At 38.4% G+C, this 21,312-nt stretch overlaps 1 protein-coding gene across 2 annotated transcripts in view; it reads right to left on the bottom strand.

Annotated features, from left to right (window-relative positions):
* The window catches only part of LOC139722544 (heparan sulfate glucosamine 3-O-sulfotransferase 1-like), a 48,225-nt gene that overhangs the window by 16,466 nt on the left and 10,447 nt on the right, over nucleotides 1–21,312 (bottom strand). For both annotated transcript variants that reach the window (XM_071633833.1, XM_071633834.1), the window contains exon 2: nucleotides 1,437–1,535. In XM_071633833.1, coding sequence (XP_071489934.1) covers nucleotides 1,437–1,535 — 99 coding nt within the window. The remainder of the gene's footprint in view (nucleotides 1–1,436; nucleotides 1,536–21,312) is intronic.

Here is a 21,312-nt window from a genome sequence, read left to right as displayed (position 1 = left end):
TCTTGTGTTTGTGGATTACGTTTCTGGTTATTCTAGTGTGGGAATGTAAGTATCGTTATAATATTTGTCACCACTCCATTAACTTCTCGTTATCATCAGCATTTTTCTCATTTCCCTCTACAGAATATAGATTTATATTATCATTATTATTATTGTTATTATCATCATCATTATTTGATCGCTATATCCACCTCCATTGACGTAGTATTTGACGTAAGATTTATCCATTTGATATTGCCATTCAATAATTATTTTCCATACTTTCGGATTGAAATTGTTTTAAATATTCTACCAAAAGTGTGCGCCAAATCGTTGAATTTTTGTTCTACAAAGCTTCCTCATACGGGACAGGTACTCCCCTTCCACACCCTCCACCGCTCGGTCGCTGCGCTCCCTCGCTTTTTTGCCCCCCCCCCCCTATTGAACATACTCTTGCTCCTCCCACCCCCAAGTAAAAACATTCCTGCGTATGTCCATGGTTCCAATCCAAGTGCTTGTTCTGTTGCATCTTTCTTGGATGCAGAGAATCTCAATTTGTACTCGACATGCTGTTTGAAATATTACACGTCATTCCGCCGCCCAAGGTAATACTGAGCGCTCCCTTTTTTATCATCTATCAATCAGTAATGGAACGCATCGACTTGACAGCAGTTGTCACACAACATCAGGCGAACTATCACTCACATGGAACTCATGAATACGGCACTTCGCCTTGAGATAGGACGTGATGAGGAATCATAAACCAGGGTTTACAGTCGTAGAAGTCTGTCTTGCTCCAGAATAAGGGATGACCGGAGCATCCTGTCAGACACTTTAGGGATTATGGGACGTTCTTCTGGAGTCCATTAACAACACAAAAAGTCAGTCCCGTAAAAATGCGCAACGTTTATACGCATAGAAATGACCATTTGAGACTATACAAAATAGCCCCCATATTACACACGTATAATAATGCGATACATGAGGATTTATAATGCATTTCTGCTAGGTTTTCAGGGATTTTCTTTTTCCTTTGTATGAAGGGGACGATATTAACACAAATACCATTTCTGAGAAAACTGAGCTGGCGTAAAGATAGCTAGGAGCTTTGCGACAAAGGTTCAACCGTGATATTAGTGGTTCATATTGCAAACGAATCGCTTGAACTTTTAAATAAGAATTTCCTTCGACACAAACATACCCTTAAGAATACCTTTACAGCATCACCCTATATATTCTGTGTGTGGACGTTTCTAAATACATTCACATTGTATGTGATGTCAATATGTATATGAATATATACATAAACGGGAGGTATACGGGAAACAAGAGGATTTCTCTTAACGAAGAATGCCCAAGGACCTTAGAACCTAATCACATTTTGTTCACATTGCCTTTACTGCTTTCATTGAACGTATTCTCTTTTCACCCCTTAGTGGCGCCCATCGAGATCTTACCTCCTTTGGTGCACGAGTAAAGGAACGAAGCTCCTACACATCCGGGTATCCATCCAGCGTTTTGACGGGGAGTCCGCACGCCGAGCGTTCAAGAGGTAGCTGTGTCAATAAATAGGACGGGAGAATAACAGTGACAGTATCTGTGGAATTAACCCTAGATACGTATTCTACGTATGAAACCAGCATGTTTCAATGTAAGAAATCACTGTCTTGTTTATATCCGACGGAATTCTTCATGATTGCAGTCTTGTCCAGTTTCCTTTAATGGGATAGTAGTCACTGCAATCCCAAGAAATATTGTAGAACTGTCATTGGGGCGGTGCTAGGTAAAAAATAACACAGGTAAGAATGTTAGAGGCAAAGCTGTCAGAAGTACTAAAATGTCAAAGGTAAAAGCGTCAGAGGTGATAAAATGTCAGGGGTAATAATGTCAAAGCTAAAACTGTCAGAGGTAAATGTCAGAGGCAAAAATGTCAGAGGTAAAAATGTCAGAGGTAAAGTGACAGAGGTAAGTCTAGCCATTAGCGACTGAATCTAGATATAAGTGTAGCAATACCAATTCATGTTTCATGGGCAAAGAAGAAGTGGCGAAACATCACTTAGTACACATCGTAATTTGGTAAAGCACTTTATTTTAGACGATATGGAAAAGGGAGATCTTTAAGACACCTTTTTATGACACTTATTGACGACATCGCCAATATCATAGAATCTAATGACACATACAAACACAGATAAGGGTTTTTGCGTATTACTATACTTAAGATCATCTTCCATTATTACCAAAGAAAAAGTACGTGTGTACGTAAGCGTATCGAATCTCTTGCGCTCATCCAATAGCCATGTATAGCGCTGGGGCAGCTGCCCGAACCACTTCTGGGGCCCCACGTGACAGGCGGGTACATGCACCTAATAAAGCCACCCGGTAGCCAGAACGTGTCTCGATTGACTGTGAAGACACGCAGATGTCCAAACACACTGAATGCTATCGGACATTTCGGATCAATATTCTCCCCATTCCCCTTTCTCTTCTTTTTTTTTTCTCTTCCTCTTTTTATTATCCCCCTCGAGGCACCAGGACACATGGTCATGTAACAATTTGTTATCTGCTGCTTTTAAAATTTGTCATGATCATTATTGATATTGATTATACTATAACGTCTCTATAGGTTGTTTGCTCATCATTCTTCCGAAGGCAATTTGACATATTATAAAACAACTTTTCAGGTCGATATGACTCTTTATACGTACGTAGTTTTATGGATTTTCAAGTAGCACCACGTGTAAAATGTTGAGGATTTCGAAAACAGCAACAGCTCTATATACCTACACATTTGATATGATTTTGTTTTGTTTTGTTTTGTTTTGTTCAGGTACAAAATGACAAAGTCTCTGTGGAGACATTTTATCCCTAAATCTTACTTCCATGGTAAAGATAGCCTCATGATTATTTCTTCTTTCCATCACAAATCAGCATGTGTCAAGTGGCAATCAATTTGGATCCAGATAATAGCCACATTTCACTGCGGGTGATTGCTTCTTCATCCCTGGAGAATCGTAATGACTTGTTTCTTATCCATCGTTATGAGGAATTAATTCATTATCATACACAGCTCACGTGACCAGACCTTTAAAGGCTTCAGGGTTTGGAAAGTATTCCTGGCAAGGCATATACTGAGTAGCAGTCGGTTCTGACGACAAAATACTAGCAGGACGTACGGAATGGACATTTGGATGCGTTTTGCATGAATGTCCAAATTTCACTGTATGTACAGATGTGTGTGAGCATGGTTACTGTGTGAGTGTGTGTGTGTGTCTGAGTGACTGTCTGTCTGTGTGTGTATGTGTGGTGTATTTGTGTGTGTGCGTTTCGTGAGAGTGCGTATATAGAGCTTTGTGTGTAACTGTCGTGTGTGTGCGTGTGTGTGTGTGTGTGTGTGTGTGCGCGCGCGCGTGTGTATGTGTGTGTGTGTGAGTTTGTGTAGAGTCTAATGACATGATAACCAATGGGAGAGAGAGTGTGTTTACGCTGTACCAGAATACGATATTGATTACTGGACAGCTAGGCTTGTCCCTGACCTCCAACATCTTCCATTCTAAATGCGGCACGTACTTACTAACAATCCACAAATAACAGCATGAAAATTCACAATGCATGCCGGACAACCGAGGTTAAACATTTCCAGAAATATTATGAATCTACAAAGCAAAGCTCTCTCGAGATGACTCGATGCGATAGGTGAAAAAGGGGCATAAATCTGGGCTACCATTAGAAGAGAAGATTAGGCGATGCTGTCTAAAAATCTTTAACGGACAAAACTATCTCTTTCAAAAGAAAAATCTGACTTAAAGTTAAACTCGGCTTTGATAAATATGTGAAATCAATCAAACAAGGCAAGTAAAACATTTAGTCACAAAGTATATTCAAATGTATAGTACAATAAAGACAAAAGTACGATAGAATTAATGACGATTTGTGCTTGAACCGGTGGCAATCCAGCATGGCCGCATCCTCCATACTTCATCGAATTTGCGTATATTACTGTGTATACTGTGTATCAAAATCTTTCGAAACCATGTGAAGCTTTGAAATAAAATAACTCATTTGTATTCGTTCGACTTCGGTTAAATCTAAACTGCTCTGTTGCTTTGATTGCCACTGTTCATCAAAGTGCAGTGGAGTTACTTCTTAAAAGGAACCCCGCAATGCAAATACACGTTGACTAATATTGATTCATGATACCGTTAACATCACATATGTGGCCAAATGAATCTAGATAAATGCCATATATTTAGAATAATTTTTCTACTATTTTCTTCAGATTACTCTGATACACCCACAGAAAAAACAATCAAACTTCAAAATCAAGATTCTGTCAATAACATCAGCTGTCAATCCTGTTTTGTCTCGTCTCATACTCAACTTTCCGTTGTATTGTTACTCTCATTTCGGTCCCGTTTTATGTTTATTCGTATATATATGTGTCTGTTTTTGTTGATCTGTCTTTCTAGTGGGCTTCCAGACTTTTTCCTTGCTTTCAACTGATGTTTTTCTTCTTAGGGCCCCACATCATACAAGCTTTGTCTTATTAGTGGGCCCCTCCATTTTTCGAATTTTGCATATCGTTTACTTACTTCCAATCACTTGAGTTTTATGATAATGTATAATTATCGCAAGGTGCTACAATCACTGTACATTCTTTTCATCCTACATTGTTTAACGCACCTTATTTTCTGTTACCAAAAAAGTGATGTCGATATTTTCTTGTCGAAAAATTTAATAAAAAATTGAATTGCGTTGAATTGAATTGATAAAGTACTAAAATGATCAACAAAAGAAATCGGAATGCACCTTTCCCTAGACTGAGAATAACTTGGATGTTTCCATGCTACTAATAATTATTAACAAAAAACATTGCAGGGAAACATGTACGGTAAGTCTAGGGGAAGGTGTATTCCAATGCCTTTTGTTGGTCATAGTAGTACTTTACCAGAGATTGACAGGTGATGTCAAAATCTTAGTTTTGAAGATTTTTTTTTTGTGGCGTATCCAAGTAATGTTAAGAAAAATAGTCAAAAATCATATTATAAGATATATGGCACATGAGTATTTAATTTTTGGTCACATAAGTGTTGATCAAGGTATTATGATTTACATCTGCATTGCATTGTTCCTTTAAGGATAGAAGTGTAAGAGCGAGCTGAGGGATTCCGTGTTGAGAGCATGTTGATCACGTTGCGTCAAGCAATCTATACCTAGAGCGCCGCCGACCTACACTTGAGTCGGTTCATCGCCATTTCGCAATTTTGCTCGCTTCCCATTAGTTTGTATGGCATGATGGGCATTTTCATAAACCAATTTTGATAAGTAATGTAATCAAATTAGGCGATGTTTCTCTCTGGATCCCACTTCTCCCTCCCTCTCTCTCTCTCTCTCTCTCCCACGGCGTGCTTCATTTGCTTCGCGTTACTGCTATGATTTTTGTGGGGATCTTTCTTTTTTTCTTCCCTCCACGAAGGTCGCTTTGTCATTACAAGGTGTATATCATTTAAAGAAAATGCTGATCAAATTGAGATGGGAGCATTCTTACATAATTAATCCATGGTAAAACATTTATGCACATAATAAATTGTCTACCTCTATGACAATGAAATCACATGTAGGCAAGCCAAATATAATGGGGGAACAAAAAAAGAAGTTGCAAGGATGAATACTAGTATACGATGTACGGGATTCAAGTGTGTTCAATCTGAATTCACTAATGCTGTATTGAAGAGTAGCGTTCAATGTCGGCAGGCTACAAAACGTCTGCCCAGAAACAAGGTTAGTCCATTGTGCTTTCAGAGAGGCTCCCGACCTTGTTTGCAAGGTTTACCTTCTCAGGGTCGAAAAAGGATGGGAGCTTGTAAAATCGCGATTCTGTTTTTTTTTTTATTAGCCGTAAGAATGTTGATAAAAATCATATTTATGTATTACGATGATGTCATGAAGAACTCAAAGGACATTTCGTAGACAACGACAATAGGAATCAACGTAATAACAATTGTGATTGCCACATGGACCTGTCATAGACGTATAGAGAAAAATAACGATATTTTTTTCAGTATCTGACAATAACATTGGCATATATTCGGGTGCTGGGGACTCCAACGTATACGCAATAAATTATTATTGCATGAATAAACATATGCAGTACCCACTGCTATTAGGGATGAGAACCATTACTGGCTATCGGACGGACAGATTTTGACGGAAGGTTGGTATTCCAGGGGATATAATGTATGACGCCTGTCTGGTAATCAGGAGGTCGTGTGTTGGAGTGCCTATTCTACTATCATATCATAATGTAATAGTGTGCCGCTAAATATATACACGTTGTTCATTATTGGTGCTTCTCGTATATACGATACATTTGATTGGATTCGTTTTCCCAGCTGTCATCTGTATACCAGTGGAGGACAACCTTATGCATCATTCTGTCATGATTATGTTACAGCCTCCCTTATACCATGCTTATCTTCACTCCCTCATCTCCCTTTCTGTCTCTGTCTCTGTCTCTCTCTCTCTCTCACTCACTCTTTCCATATATATATATATATATATATATATATATATATATATATATGTATATATATATATACAGAGGCAAGAAATGTTGTGCCAACTTTTAAACTTCCATGTGATGGAGACATTATATAGGCGTAATACTATACAATACCGTCTTACACCCATATATATATATATATATATATATACATATATAAATATATAAATAAATAAATATATATATATATATATATATGTATATACATATGGAGGGTCTGTGTGAAATGTATACACATGTAGTATTTCACAGCCCTTTCACTCATGTACTGATTGCTGATACTTTCACTACTGCATACTCTAATTTTGTGTGGCATCTCTGAGTCTTATCTAGCAACTTTATTTTTTGTGTTTTTGTTTGTTATGTTTTGGCATTTATTTTCCTCAATTATATATCGTCTATACAGATATCTGTGTTCCACATTTTAAATGTGGAACGCAGATATCTGTATAGACGATATATAATTGAGTTACCTATATAATACACGTGCCTGACTTTATTGTAGGACCGAATGAGTATATTGTTATACGACTGTAAATTGCTTTTACATGTAGGCCCCATCATTATTATATCTCATACTTTGTAAGATTATAGTCACCAATACTACAGTAAACAGACCGTTACGTTTATTTTCATGTAGAGACAGTTGTATATTCAGGTGATGGTTTCACCTATTTGTAAATTATACTTTTTGTATTGAACAATGTATTTTGTATGACATTTTCTCGAGAAATATGAAAATAAATTGAAATTGAAATTGAAATTGAAACTGATATAGAAAATACCATATCCTTGCTTAGATAGGAATACTTTATCATTATACATCTGATATTCATTGCATGCAATTTTGACCCTTTCTCGGCAGTCATTGTTACAATAAAAAAAGCTATAGAAATTGAGAAAATTGGGAATCAGCAATATCCAGGCGGATTTTAATCTGCTAATGGATTTTTTTCCAACATGCAGATCATCTTCTGTAGCAATAAAATACCGCACAAATTTCGGTACCACTTATTCTTTGCTATACATAATTTTACTGAAATTTGACAGCACATTAATGATTTTCAGACGTTTACATTTGAATAACTATACATTGGTTATACTGTGTGCAGAGTTTCAGAATTTTAGTGATTGGGATGGGGAATGATAATGTTTTCAAACTATTTATGACAAATCACAATGAACAAGGGTGATGACATGCTAGCCCCACCATAGGAATGCATAAGTGGGGGCTCACGGAAGCAGAACAAAAGAAGAAAGCAGGCATAAATTCTACACAGGTGGACTTGTTAAGCAAACCGTATTGTAATGAAATAACATTGCTACATTCCTGAAATATGTGAGCCTCCTATGTCAGCATCGTTGTTCAGTGCATAAATTTGGGGTTTTTTCAGAGTTTTGGTTTTTCCGCTCACGCTCACGAATCACACACACACACACACACACACACACACACACACACACACACACACACACACAAATCCATAAATCTAGACATGGAGCTGTTGATTTATTTACTACATTATTTGAAATTATGAAAATCGTCTGGAATTCCCCTTTAACCTATTGCGTTGGCGGGTCCTTTACAAAGTATTCGACTTCAGAAAAACATGAAAATAATTTCGTTCGTTTTCTGCTGCTGATCTTTGCTTCCTTCAGTTCTATATTGTGCTCTGCATTGTTTTGGAATTACAAAACTGTAAGTCACTATAAGGCACAATTGAGTAAAAAATGAATAGCAATTTTAGTCACAGCTTGGCACTGAAAAAAGTCATTACATTTGGGCAATAATATGTCCAAATTTTTTGTCCAATTTGAATATCAGGGAAAAATGTAATATTTCTCAAACTTCGTCATACATGCATAGAAGAGAATGCATATTTATTGACAATTTACATGTTCCGTGATCAAAATGTTATGGGTTATATATATATATAATTATATATGTATATACGATCGAATTTTGTACTGCATGGGAAATTTATACCCGACTCGAATGCAAATAAGTCGCTTCTGATTTGGATTTTCACATTCTTTTGAAACCTCCTTTCCAGACCTTTTTTTTAACATGACACAAACAACAAGGAATGCATCATAACTCAGGAAATCTTCGCTTTCACCACGAATAAAAATTTCCATGCAGGATATCTGTTATGTATGTTGCGGGCAGTAAGGCAATGACCTTGATGGTGGCGAGATGGGGCCCCTGTGCGTAGTAAAGACGTAAGTCCCCTGTCGTTATTTTTGCTGTTTTGCTTTCATCAAGCAGATGTCTTAATGGAGCGGTCGAAAATCGATATAGCAGGGTGCGTACCTAGCGGCTCTTCCGCGCGACCCCGACAGGACTCCGGCCGGCGAGGAAGAGAAAAAAACCCAACAACATGCAGGAGGCAAAAATAAAAATACAAGGGTTCGGCACGTACTGTATGTAGCAAGAGGTGCGCTTTAGAATGTTGTATCATACCAACAAAAAAACCCACAAAAACAAACATGCGATGGAAGAGGACTCGGGGTATCTGTTGTTGCTTAGATATGTTCTTTTTATTCTGTTCAAACAGGAAAGACTAACCCTCTTTTGTCTCAGTATACAAACCGCAAGGATGAATGCATCACTGTTACAAATACAAAAGTAGATAGTGAAGCAGTTTCTTCGTGTAGATCGGACCAGCTCTAGGGGTGGACAAGTTTAAACGTCTTCCAGTATACCGTAATACTCAATATTGGAATCTACGATGTTGCTGCTCATTCAGATGTAGAATCACTCTTACTTGCCACAAAGGCATGTGATGTAACATCCAACGAGAAAGAAAAGTATCACCAGAAAGAACAAACAGACAGATATCCAAACGCAAAATTTCAGCTGAAAGTACATAAAAGTCAGCTTTAGCTTTATGTCACGTAAAACTTCTCTTCAACTCTCTCGACACTGTCTTTCACAGATGTGCGCATCCCTCTACTAATCATACCCTGATGATAGTTTCAAAGTGAAGCTATGTTTAATTTTAGTTTTTTTTTTCTTTTTAAAGTCTCAACATGAACACCGAGTTTGAAGGGCCCCTTTAAGTGGGCAAAACCCTCAGGTTGGAAACAATATTCCTCGGCTGCAGAAGTGGGTGAGCACGGGTTAAGAATCAAGAATACCTAGTGCTTTAGTCTCAAACCCCAGGCAGCCAATCAAGAGCAGAGGCACGACTTCCCACCTCGCTAATCTTGTCCCAAGCTGGCTCTCACCGAAACTCGATCAGTATTGATCGAAACGCGATCTAATCTAATAATTTCCCACCATTCAATGGCTACATTGAAAATGACTATACAATCCATGGAGGGTTGATCATTACACGGTGTGTAGTCCCACTCCTCCTTCCCCTTCCCTTTTCGCACAATGTATAATTCTGTTCACGGTAAATGTTTATTTCCATAATCAAATTCGAAATGCGACAGCGAACACTCCTTCCACATGTCGTGGGCAAACTACATCGACCAACTCTTTTTATATATAGGAATTGTTGACTTGCTGCGCGAAGGCGAGCGAAGAATGGATTACTAGGAAATAACGCATGATCTTCAAGGGAATTTACAAGTTCGCAGAACCAAAATAGGGGCCGAAGTATGTCATCTCCACAAGGATATTATAGTTTGCGCATATGATATTATTCAAATGAAGTACCACAGAAAAAAAAGGATAAGCCTTAACACCAAAGACAGTATACAAGTAATATGTCCATTTAACCAACAATTAGGTAAACAAGTAATGTCTGTTTGCAAATTCCTACTTTTCAATGGCTATATCCACAATTATTCACCAACAATATCACCTTCATATCTTTCTTTCTCTCTTTTCTTCTATCTTTCAATCTTTCTTTCAATGTATCTGTCAATTTATTCCTCAATCCATTCATGTCGCAGGGTCACAGGCCTTGATATATCATCCATCCATAATTAGGCCAGTTTTTCTCCTCTTTCCCTTTCTCCTATATTGTCCCCATCCCCATTTCGTCGTTGTAATCAAGTTGAAAGTGCATTTTTGTTTTGTTTTTTTCTCAATATACGCTCGAAGCCAAATTGCAAAAATCCTTGGATCTACTTTCCATTACATCTGTGCATCACGTCAGAAGCACTGGCTGTAGTTTCAGCTTCCTCTATCTATACGTCACTGAATGAGAAGAGAAGCAGCCCCGACCCCACCCCCATTATCACATGGCATTCATCAGTGACGTGGCAGTGTATAATGTCACGTCAGTTTCGCTCCCTTACACAATGATGAGCGTGTAAACGCCTTTGGGTTTTTGTCCTCTTTTTTTTTCTCTTAACTTATACAATATCAATTTCTTGTAATCGCTAGTTCGTACCTTCCCCCCGAAGTCTCGTAATTAAGATCTATCCATAGGTCATCAGAGTCTGCAATTTAATTCCCCGCCCCTCAGGATACTCTGCCTCTGATGAAGAGAAAGTCACGTGATATTCTTTTTTTTTCTATTCCAAGTCCTTACCTCGGGCGAGTAATTTTGTTTTGACTGTTTAAGCATAGATATATTGGAACAACTTTCATTGAGGGTACAAAAATCGTGAAAAAAGGGCGTCTTGCACAATGTCTTCGTAACTTGTAAACTGCGAGTAGGTAATAATTACTGGCTATATTAACAGTAAGTTACAAACTCGTGATATGAGAAGCTTTGTTAAGATGAAGGGCTACATCATGCATGGTAAAGATGTCGAAAGGTTTACTATGTACTGCGATTAATGCAATATGGTGTGATGTATATGTAATAATCATTACTCCTTATTGCGGCAAAACATTTGAGATACTTTTTTGACCTATTAATACCCTCCACATCCACATCTTCCCCTACAACCTATTCCTCCTACACCAGTGACACTCCAGTCACTAAAGGACACAATAGGCAGACGATCGATCACCATGCAGCGGAGGAGGGAAAACGCAATCTCCATCCAATTTACAAATGACGGATAACACCGTTAAACGCTTGAAAAGGAAGGCATTTGAGAGTTGATTACAAAGCGCTTTTTTTTCACAGCACGTGACTTACACTACCTACAGTCATGTTTGCCATAATACTGACCGTACAGACATGTGTCTTTTGTTCGCCTGTTTTGTGATATTAGATCTTTCTAGATCTTCTTTTTTTTTTCTAAGGAAACATGTAATTTTTCGACAATTCTTATCTCAGGAGGAATTCACCTCAAGGGGGAAAACACCCCTGTCGGGCCTTCAAGGAATGCAAAGCAACAAATCAACGAAAGTTTGAGCTTTATCAAACATGAAGATCTAAGAAGTAATGCTTTTTGAACGACACAGACTTATGTCGTCTTGTGGGGACTAGAAACGAACCTTGCATGAAATGCGCTGTGTAGTCAGCAAAGGGTGACACGACATTTGCTCCTACGACACTGAGTTGCTTCGGTCTTATTTTCTCCAATGATTTAGGGTTAGATTTATAGGATTGTGATAGGGTTTTGGGTTTTAGTTTGATGTGGATTAGGGTTAAGGTTTAGGGTTATAGTTGTGGGTAGAATTTATGTTTGGCTGTGATAGCGTGCAGATATTTCATGGGAGCAATTGTCGCAGGAGCAAATGTCATTATGGAACCGAGCCAAAATGGACAAAACAACGATTTTATTCATTTTAGTTCATCCTAACTTATCCTATCATACTGGAAAACGAAATCAGTACCCGTGTTCGAAGATGCACATTAAATAGCTTTGTTGATTTACCTTCCTCGGAGTCAATGAAAAAAAAAACAGACAACAAACCAGACATAATACAGACAAGCACACTAAGTGAATGAAGAGCATATTGCAAACGACGCCACAGTAAAGTAACCCAGACGACTTGAAGTCGTAGGGCCCACTCAGCGAAACGTAAAGTGCTTTTAGGCGCATTCTGAATCTCTAATTTTTAATAACATATCCGATTTCCACCCAAATTTCCGCTGAGGAAATGGAATGGAATGGCCCTACTCGTTTAGGATATAAGCCTCCTCACGGTAACCACTGCATGCTTTTCTAAAGGGCCTTGCCAATTATTATTAAACCCAGCGTCGCCAGTTGCACATGCATGGGACTATGAAATATAAAAGTGCCATTATGGGACAAGGTGGATGTAAGACTTCTTGTCTATTAAAGGACAAATGCACAGGGATATAGAATTCTAACCTGTCATCATTTTGTTGCAAGACCCTTCACTGCACTGCTTCCTCAGTTTGACAGTTTCTTTCACTGCACTCAACAAATTCATTTTTTTCCTTTAAATTTTGAATAAGATCGAAACCGAGCACAGCCATCTTACCATTTTGATATCTCCTGAGCATGTCTCTTTATCGTCATCATGCACTTTTAAAACATCAGTTTTACATATAATGCGTTTAATATGACCTCAAATTTTACTATTGTACGAAATGCGCAAACACGCATACGCAGATTGAACTACAAACATGCACGCTAAAAATAGGTATACCTGCGAGCAAATTCACTTGATCACCACATTTGTTCCTCTTGCCCTTCCTCCCTCCCTCTCTGCCCTTCTAATCTCTACCACTCTTTCTGTGTGTTTTTTTTTCTCTCTCTTCCTTTCTCTCTTCCTCTTGCGTCTCTTCATCCCACCTCCTGTTTCTTTGTAGAGACATCCAGGCTATGCATCATACGTGTCACTCTAGATAAACCGCAATAGACATCTTCTCTTAATGGATTAACCAAATACAAGCCTGCCATATCGGATACAATCTGAGTAATTGCGTGCACGTTATCAACGGAAAGCGGAAAAGAATGAAGTCGGCAGTACAAATGGAAGAGAAAATTATTTGATATTTGGAGCGCTCGTTTATCGATTTGACAAGAGGGAAAAATTATTTATACCGACATTGTGCGGCAAAAGCTCTACAAAGATGTTCTTATTTATTCATTTAATAATTTATGTATTCGCAATCCATCAACGATGGTACAGCGTGTGCACTGACGTTAAAGGGGCATTCGACACGATTTTCATAATTTCACATCATGCAGTACATAAATTGACAGCTCCATGTATAGATTTGTGGAATTTATTGTGGTCTTTGAGCAGAGAAACAATACTTTGAAAAACATTAAACAAATTACTGAGCACGCTGAACATTGTTGATGACATAGGAGGATCACATATTTCAGAAATGTAGCAGTGTAATTCCATTACAATACAGCTTGCTAACAAGTTGACCTGCGTAGAATCTATGCATGCCTTCTTCTTTTGTTCTGCTTCTTTGAGCCCCAACTCATGCATTCTTATGGTGAGGCTGCCATGTCATCATCCTTGTTCATTGCGATTTGTTATGAATTATTAAATCATTCTTATTCCTCATCCCAGTCACTATAAATTCTGAATATCTGTAGGCCTACTCAGTGTAACTAATTTACAGTTGTTCAAATGTAAAAGTCTGAAAATCATCCGGAGGTCTCCTTTAAAGAGACGAGAATTAAAATACACACGAGATACTGCTATGGCAAAAGATGTCATTTATATTTATTGCCTAGTACCAATGATTTCATACAATAAATGCATTGTGTGTGGGCTGTGTTAAAGGAGAGAGAGGAAAGAAAGAGCTGGGCTATCACACGATCTCCGCTATCATCAGTTGCCTAAAAGAACTAATAGTCAATTAGTTTGAAAGGTTAAACACGTGGGGATTTTCAGGTCATTCAACTCTATCTTTACATTCCATACATTCGCAGAAATTATGTTTAAAAGAATTCAAGCTATAATATCGGTGGAAGAAAGGGGGATAAAGGGAAAGGGGTAATGCAGATGAATTCATATTTGATATGGAGGAAAATTGCTAACTCTCCGGATGAGTTGAGGTGTGGTCCACTGGCTAAAAGTATCGCAGTTGTATAATGAGGTTATAGTATGTATGATATATAAAGAAACGATTCTACTCGATTTTTTTTTCTTTTTTGAGACAGCACAATTTGCAGAGAGAGGCTTGCAGGGAGAAAATTGAATCCACGGTCCATAAACAGTGACGGTCTGGATGAATGAATGTACCTTAATATCAATATGACTGCATGGAAGGTATCCTGGATATACGAATGAAAAATTTGCCAAAAACGTGACCTTTTAGAGGCAAGTCCATTCACTCTGAAGTATCTTTAAATAACCCAAAGGGTCGGCATTTTCTACCACTCCCGTGTATGTTCCATTTCGGTTAAAGAGAATTTGTCGGTGGGAGAAGGCATATTCATATTTGTTGATATAAACTGCAACTGTAATCACCTTGAACGTAACAACAGCGATCCATATTCCAGGCTGGGTGAATGAAAGCGAGTTGGAGAGGGAGAGCAGGGGGGGGGGGGGGGAAGGGGATCGCTGCTGCAATCTTCATATCGGGTAAGCTTAATTAAGGAAGCGAAGGCCCCCTTCGCTGTTACCAGGCAGAAAGTATACAAGCGACGTGAGTACATAGTAAACCATATATTCCCCCATGACATAACAGCATATTGACTTTTACTATCTGGCATATCACACAATTAATTGATCTGAATGTGCATTTGCAAGTCGAAAGATCTGATTTTTACATCTTTGTGTGCAGTATACCCTTCTCCTACTCCCATAACTTCTTTAGATCTGTTTATCAGTAAACAATTATTGTTCATATAATACAAATTAAGGATAAACTGCACAACGAAGTATGAGGTACAGACAAGTGATGTCAACAGCAGCAGTTCATGAGACCTGGTCATGGGATTAAAATACATCTGTAAACGCATTCGGAAATAAGCCAGTTCGCAGTTCCACTTTGCGCATGAGCAGAAAAAAAAAAGGTCATTCGTACTTTTAAATGCACTGGGATAAGCATCTGTGATGTAATGATTATTTATGTAATCCTCATAAATGCTGCTTGCCAGCACATCCGCCTGACAGCAAAAGTGGTATTTAGCAATATCACTAGAAAGAGATTGTTGATACATTCAATGCAAAATAATGAAATGGATGTTTTCCCAAATGTTAATTGACGGATCATTCTGGTCATCTGGTCTACGCAAGTTCATTCTTTGTTTGACCACGATTGATGAATTCCGTAAATTGTTACATAAAGTCGCTCTGAATATGAGTGAAGTGCCCCTTACCGACGAAGAAAAAAAAAAGAAAGAACGGCCATTCGTACCAATGTGCCCATGAGCTAGCTCCGAAGTGGCCTATACGACTGTGAAATTAAATTTCAAATTAACAAGAACTTTAACATTAACATCAGCATTACCATTTCATGGAAATGAGGCACGTGTGCTGTATAAGCAAAATTACATTGTGTAAGAAGCTTATCGAAGCGTAATGATAAATCAACTATGTCAGACAAATTATCCTAGACTCGTCTTTTCTTGTTGACGTAAGCCCAGTGTATGTATGCGCAACAGCGTGTCGTTGTGTCGCGGCGTATCCTGGAGGCTATGTGAAAGCTAATTGAACGGTCCCTGAACAAGACAGTCTTCTTTCTCCGTTACTGGATACCATAAGAGCTACTCGCATTACTGTTAATTTCATAAAAGACTAGTCAGACAGCACGGTGAATTTTCCGTCATAAATGTCACTGTTGTTAATTTACATATCTGTCTGCGGAACAGGAGTCAGGATGAACTCAAATTACGGGGTAACTACAGAATAATGTAACAGCGCGATCTCAGGAATCCAAATACCTGAAGTTACTCCATAGATCAATAAATTCAATCAATAAATCTGAAAGTTTTGACGTCAGGGTCTTCGCTGTTATTTGTGCTCGCGATCCCGTCTTTTCATTTGCATCAAAAACACCTGTTTAGAATGTTGTTGTTCACATTCCGCTGTTTGAGAAGCAAATGCACGTATCAAACTCGGGGATCTCATGATCACCGCTCAACAAGCATGCGTCACACAGGACCTTGATATCATACAACAAAGTCTCTTTCTTTATCCCCCCCCCCTCCTCATCTCTCTCTCTCTGACACACACACACACACACATTCTCTCTACCTCGCAATATACACATATACATTATATGCATAAATATTGATGAAGAAATTACAGGTTTGAGATGGACGTATAATTCCTCTCAAATACTCCCTTTAATGATGGAGCTACGGTTGTAGCTCCATGCTTTAATCATCAAGCTTTCAGCCTGTCATGGCCTTTTATAGTCATAAGGCCTACCAATTTTTCCGCGTATAAGTATTGATTTGTGCGAAGCTAATATTTCAGAAGAATTATTACGCATAATCAATTGACAGAATCATGTGATAGTAATTGCACTGTTTGGTATTGCGTCTTTGTCATGGCACATCATGCCATCAGACCAGCATTGCAATCTGTTCTCTTGGCAGAATATCTCTTGGAAAACAAATAATATGAGAGCAACGTCCTTCTCAAACCTGATTATTGCCGTATCATATACTTTGCGATGAGACACCGCGCACGTATGTTCAGGTCGGGACCGATTTTTCGCACTATTTACGCCATATACTAGCATAGGAAAGCTACATATAGTATCATTCAGAAAGCTTTCATTGGTTGGGGAAATATGGTCATCTGACAACAAATAAGAGCGAGCTTTAGCCAACCCTTAAAATTATTTGACTGGCTAGCTTTCGCCCACTATTGTGTACGAAAGCTCGGAAAAATCTGCAGGAGGGGGCGAATCTCAGCCTGTCAATTGATATAAAGTTTAGTTTAATTTGTGATTTTTATTGTAATCGTAATAATTCATTTCGGCATGCGTTATCTTAAAATGCGTGGATGAACACATTTCTATATACACAAATCATTCTTTCTATTTCGTATTGAACTCAATGTTACTTTAGTCTTATAAAACTCGTCTGAGACGATATTTTCAGGCAAATGTTTCTTTTGCATAGATATTGCAACTTTTTGCTCCTTAGATGCTATAGGTTGAGGACATCTCTCCGTGTTGCGATTTTGCAAGCATCGCCAATTCCATAAACGTGCGCAGAGCAGTTTATACAGCAACACTGAAAAAACAGCTGAATTGTGAGAAAACAAATGAAGCCAAATTAGAAGCCAAGCTTTTTAGCAGTCCCCTCCACTTCCACAACTTTTATTTCATACAGTTAAGTCAAAGTATGCATGATTGTATTTCCTAACAATAATATTTCCTCTTATCATAAGAAATGAGCTGCATTAATTTCGTATAGCTATGTACATAATATATGTAAATGCTGTGTATGCTGTAAATATACTTTTGTTGGAAATGAATTAAATGAAATGAAAGGTCTCGCGCTATATAGCGCAATGGTGTCGGCAACACGGTTGCCTTTCATTTTTATGAGTTACCATTACGGAAATAACTGACCAAGCAACAAGACGTATGATGAAAAGTTATTAGAGAAAGTATGAAGTGTAATACCTGGCCGCATTGAAGCAGTGCAAATGAATGGTAAGATAATTAATCATGTTTTACTCACAGGTATAGACGCTGTCACCTCGGTTCTGTGTAATATTGTATACTAGAATAATGTTTTATCCGCCGTTGCGTAAATACCTGATAGATTTTATTCAAAGTGTCGAGAAAATCGTTCTGTCAAGCCACCAGTATTCTGAATAATCCTTTAAGGAATAGAAAAAAAGAAGGCGTTAAAGGATAAGTGGGATAAGAATAATTCACAATGAAGGTATATATCTTCCGCTAAGTGATGCTGCCCTTTGCACAGCGCATCTCACCTTCCTCCGGCTATGAATTAAAGTGTCACATTAAACGCTGAAGAGAGCATGCCTCTAATGAAATATCTCTAACACCTAGGACTTTTTGATCTACTGACCTGCGGCTAGATAATACCAAAAACAACAACAACAACAACAACTGAATGCTGTAGCATTCCTCTCGGATCACTTAAGACTAGCTTATGACCAATGCAAGTATCATCGTCCTTGTGCATCATCTGATCATGGCGAAGATTTTTAATTTCACCATTCACCTATATCATCGCTCTGAATTTCATTTGCCACAATTTTTTCAAAAGTTAGTAGCTTTCCGTTATACGGTTTTTGTTCTTAAAGAATAAAAAATTTGGCACAGCCTTATCATTCTCTTCTCGATTTTTATGTTCTTGAACTTACAGGAAAAAAAAACTCCTGTGCAAGCGCTCTCTATGCAAATGCAGATAATGATATCTGTTTTTCATATCCAGTGATGATCACATGACAACCACGGAAAGAATCCATTAATCATGTTAATCTCAGTGAGTATCACAGTACGTCTTTATCCGACTACATCACTTGACTATTTTTATTTCTCCCATATACATAGTGATGACATTTCTCGCCCCGATTCCTGCTTTCCCATCTCAAATATGTCGATGGCCAATGAGCTTTAGACACACGGTCCTCTTCGTGCAGACATCGCAGAGTTACCGGGATTTCCAAATTGAGACGGTAATCAAGTAATTTCGGACCCAATTACGACACATCAGCAGGTAATTGCGGGACATTTCGAAGGCACACATTCGTCTCCCTGTATACAGTTGATGAGCAAAGCCATGTCAGTGTTGTTCGACATCGTTGGAATTTCCTGACAAACCTGAATCCTCTCAATCACACGGCTCACAACTCTGTCATTGCTCGCTAACAAAGTGATGTGTGCACAGCAACTGATGAGTAACCACTCTGGTCCGCAATTATGCTGATCATTTGCTTATATATCTTGTCACATATAGATGAATTCGACTTCAGGGCACTGTGACTTGTGGTGGTAATAACTGGGGTGCTTCCAAAGAAGAACAAAAGCACTGTCAATGGGTCATGCAATGAGTCAGGTGCGTTGCTATATGTCAGTGCATAAATTATCTTTTGTTAGGCATACTTGAAGCCCCCAGTTAGAAATTACTATTAAAAAAAAACAGTACCCAAACCGAATTGGTCTTAAATACACTCAGTGCAAGGAAGACCAGGCATTGAAAACGCTGAAACACCAATTTTGTTCTTATTCATTTTCCTTTTCAGACATTTTAGAACTTGGAGTGTGAGAAAATGGGATGGTTGGGAAAAGCTGTAAAACGCTAATTCATGATTTAGGGAGTATAAAGTTTGGGGGTTTATATTCATATTGTAAAAGGTTTATTTCCAGAGCTAACTGTCCAACACAGAAGTCACATAAACGAACGTGTATATTGGGGCTTTGGATGGACGTCAATAAATTGGAGACTTCAAGTACGGCCGATATGTGGGGGCCCGCTATGTGACGGATAAAAAAAAAAAAGTATCCATAGAATGGTCATAAGAAGTGCTGCGGAGCGGAATGGAATACCAAATAGCCATATCGCCGCAACAGACTTGCTTCACAAATCGCCTATAGAATACCAAATCGCTCAGACAACGCCGATGGTATTTACTGGATATACTCTTCTTTATGTCCAGCAACATTTATGCGAACTTATCCTTTCTGCTCATCCATAACTATATTTCTATTAATCGAATCACGCACGTGAACATTGAATTTTAGATATGATCTGAATACGAAACAATCTTGTCATCTCTTTATGAGAATAGAAAGAGTCATATAGATTACCCCTTGGTACACTATGAAAACGGGAAGTAGGTGATAGAGGTACCTACTTACCTTGCTTGTTTTCCACTTCAGAAAACGAAGGGAGGAAAAAGCTAAGAAAGCTGCACGACACAAGAGTTCTTCCGTCAATTAACAGACTGAACGCCTATGTATTTGAATCTGTCTTTAAGATTTGGAACCATCAGACGGGCTGGTGTATCATCCATCTTGAGTACAAGGAGACTGCTGAGCGCGTTTCGCTGTCGCCCAGGACGCAGATGCAGCCGAAAAGTAGACACGCGGTTTCATCGTTGTTAAACGCGTAGCAACTTTTAGATATCGACTCTTGGGGAAAATTCGAGCAGCTCATCACTCAGCTTATACGGCGGCTCGGGCTGAAATCTAATAGCACTTATCTATCTCACGGCCTCTTTGCGCCGAAAAAAAAAGAAAGAAATAAGGTCCACTGGGCAGCCATTATTTAGCCGGAATACATAGTTAATGTAGGACTAGGCTTCCTTTAAAGGGAACACCCTTCCACATAAATGTTATGGTATTTTGATTTTCTTTCTCTTATTGCTTTAGAAAAGCTGCCCATGATATGGCATAGTTTGAGTACAATTGTTGTCCCGTATAGTATAATTGAGGATAACGTCATTATTATTATTATCATCATTATGACTTTTATCGCTGTATTTGTTATTACCATAACCATTATACAGGTATCATCTTTATCAATTTCATTCTCACTATAATGTCATGATAAATATTTGTTTCTTTATTTTGTTCCTCTGCTCTGTAATTATCATTGTGATCCTCGCGCTTGTATCGAACTTAAATGCATGTTTATCATAGTAGGCCTACATGGCGAGGAAAAATAATACGATTTTATTTCTTTTCTGCTGATCAACGCGGCCAAACAATACCTACTTCAGGGTGATGTTTACCCAAATACATTTCAAATATGATCACACTGCATGGTTGCTATAATAACGCCTGAACTGGCTATCCAGTATTTAAAATACATTCTCAACTTGCTCAACTGCACTTCATGAGATTTGTGCCAGTTATACCCTTTAACCAAAAATGTCACGTGACCCCTTCCCCTGTGAAAATTGCTGACAACAGTCTCCACCGGTCTCTTCGAAAGTTCGATAAAAGGGAACAGCTTAGCAGCTCAGTTAATAAGACATCAGTACAGCCTGTCAAACTCCGTGGAGAATAATGGCATATTCCATCAAAAGGATATTAGAG

Source organism: Diadema antillarum, unplaced genomic scaffold, assembly GCF_040938485.1.
Source record: "Diadema antillarum isolate AM-2024a unplaced genomic scaffold, OU_Dant_1.0 scf00000167, whole genome shotgun sequence".
Taxonomy (NCBI): Eukaryota; Metazoa; Echinodermata; class Echinoidea; order Diadematoida; family Diadematidae; genus Diadema; species Diadema antillarum.
This window is presented reverse-complemented; position numbering and strand designations above follow the sequence as displayed.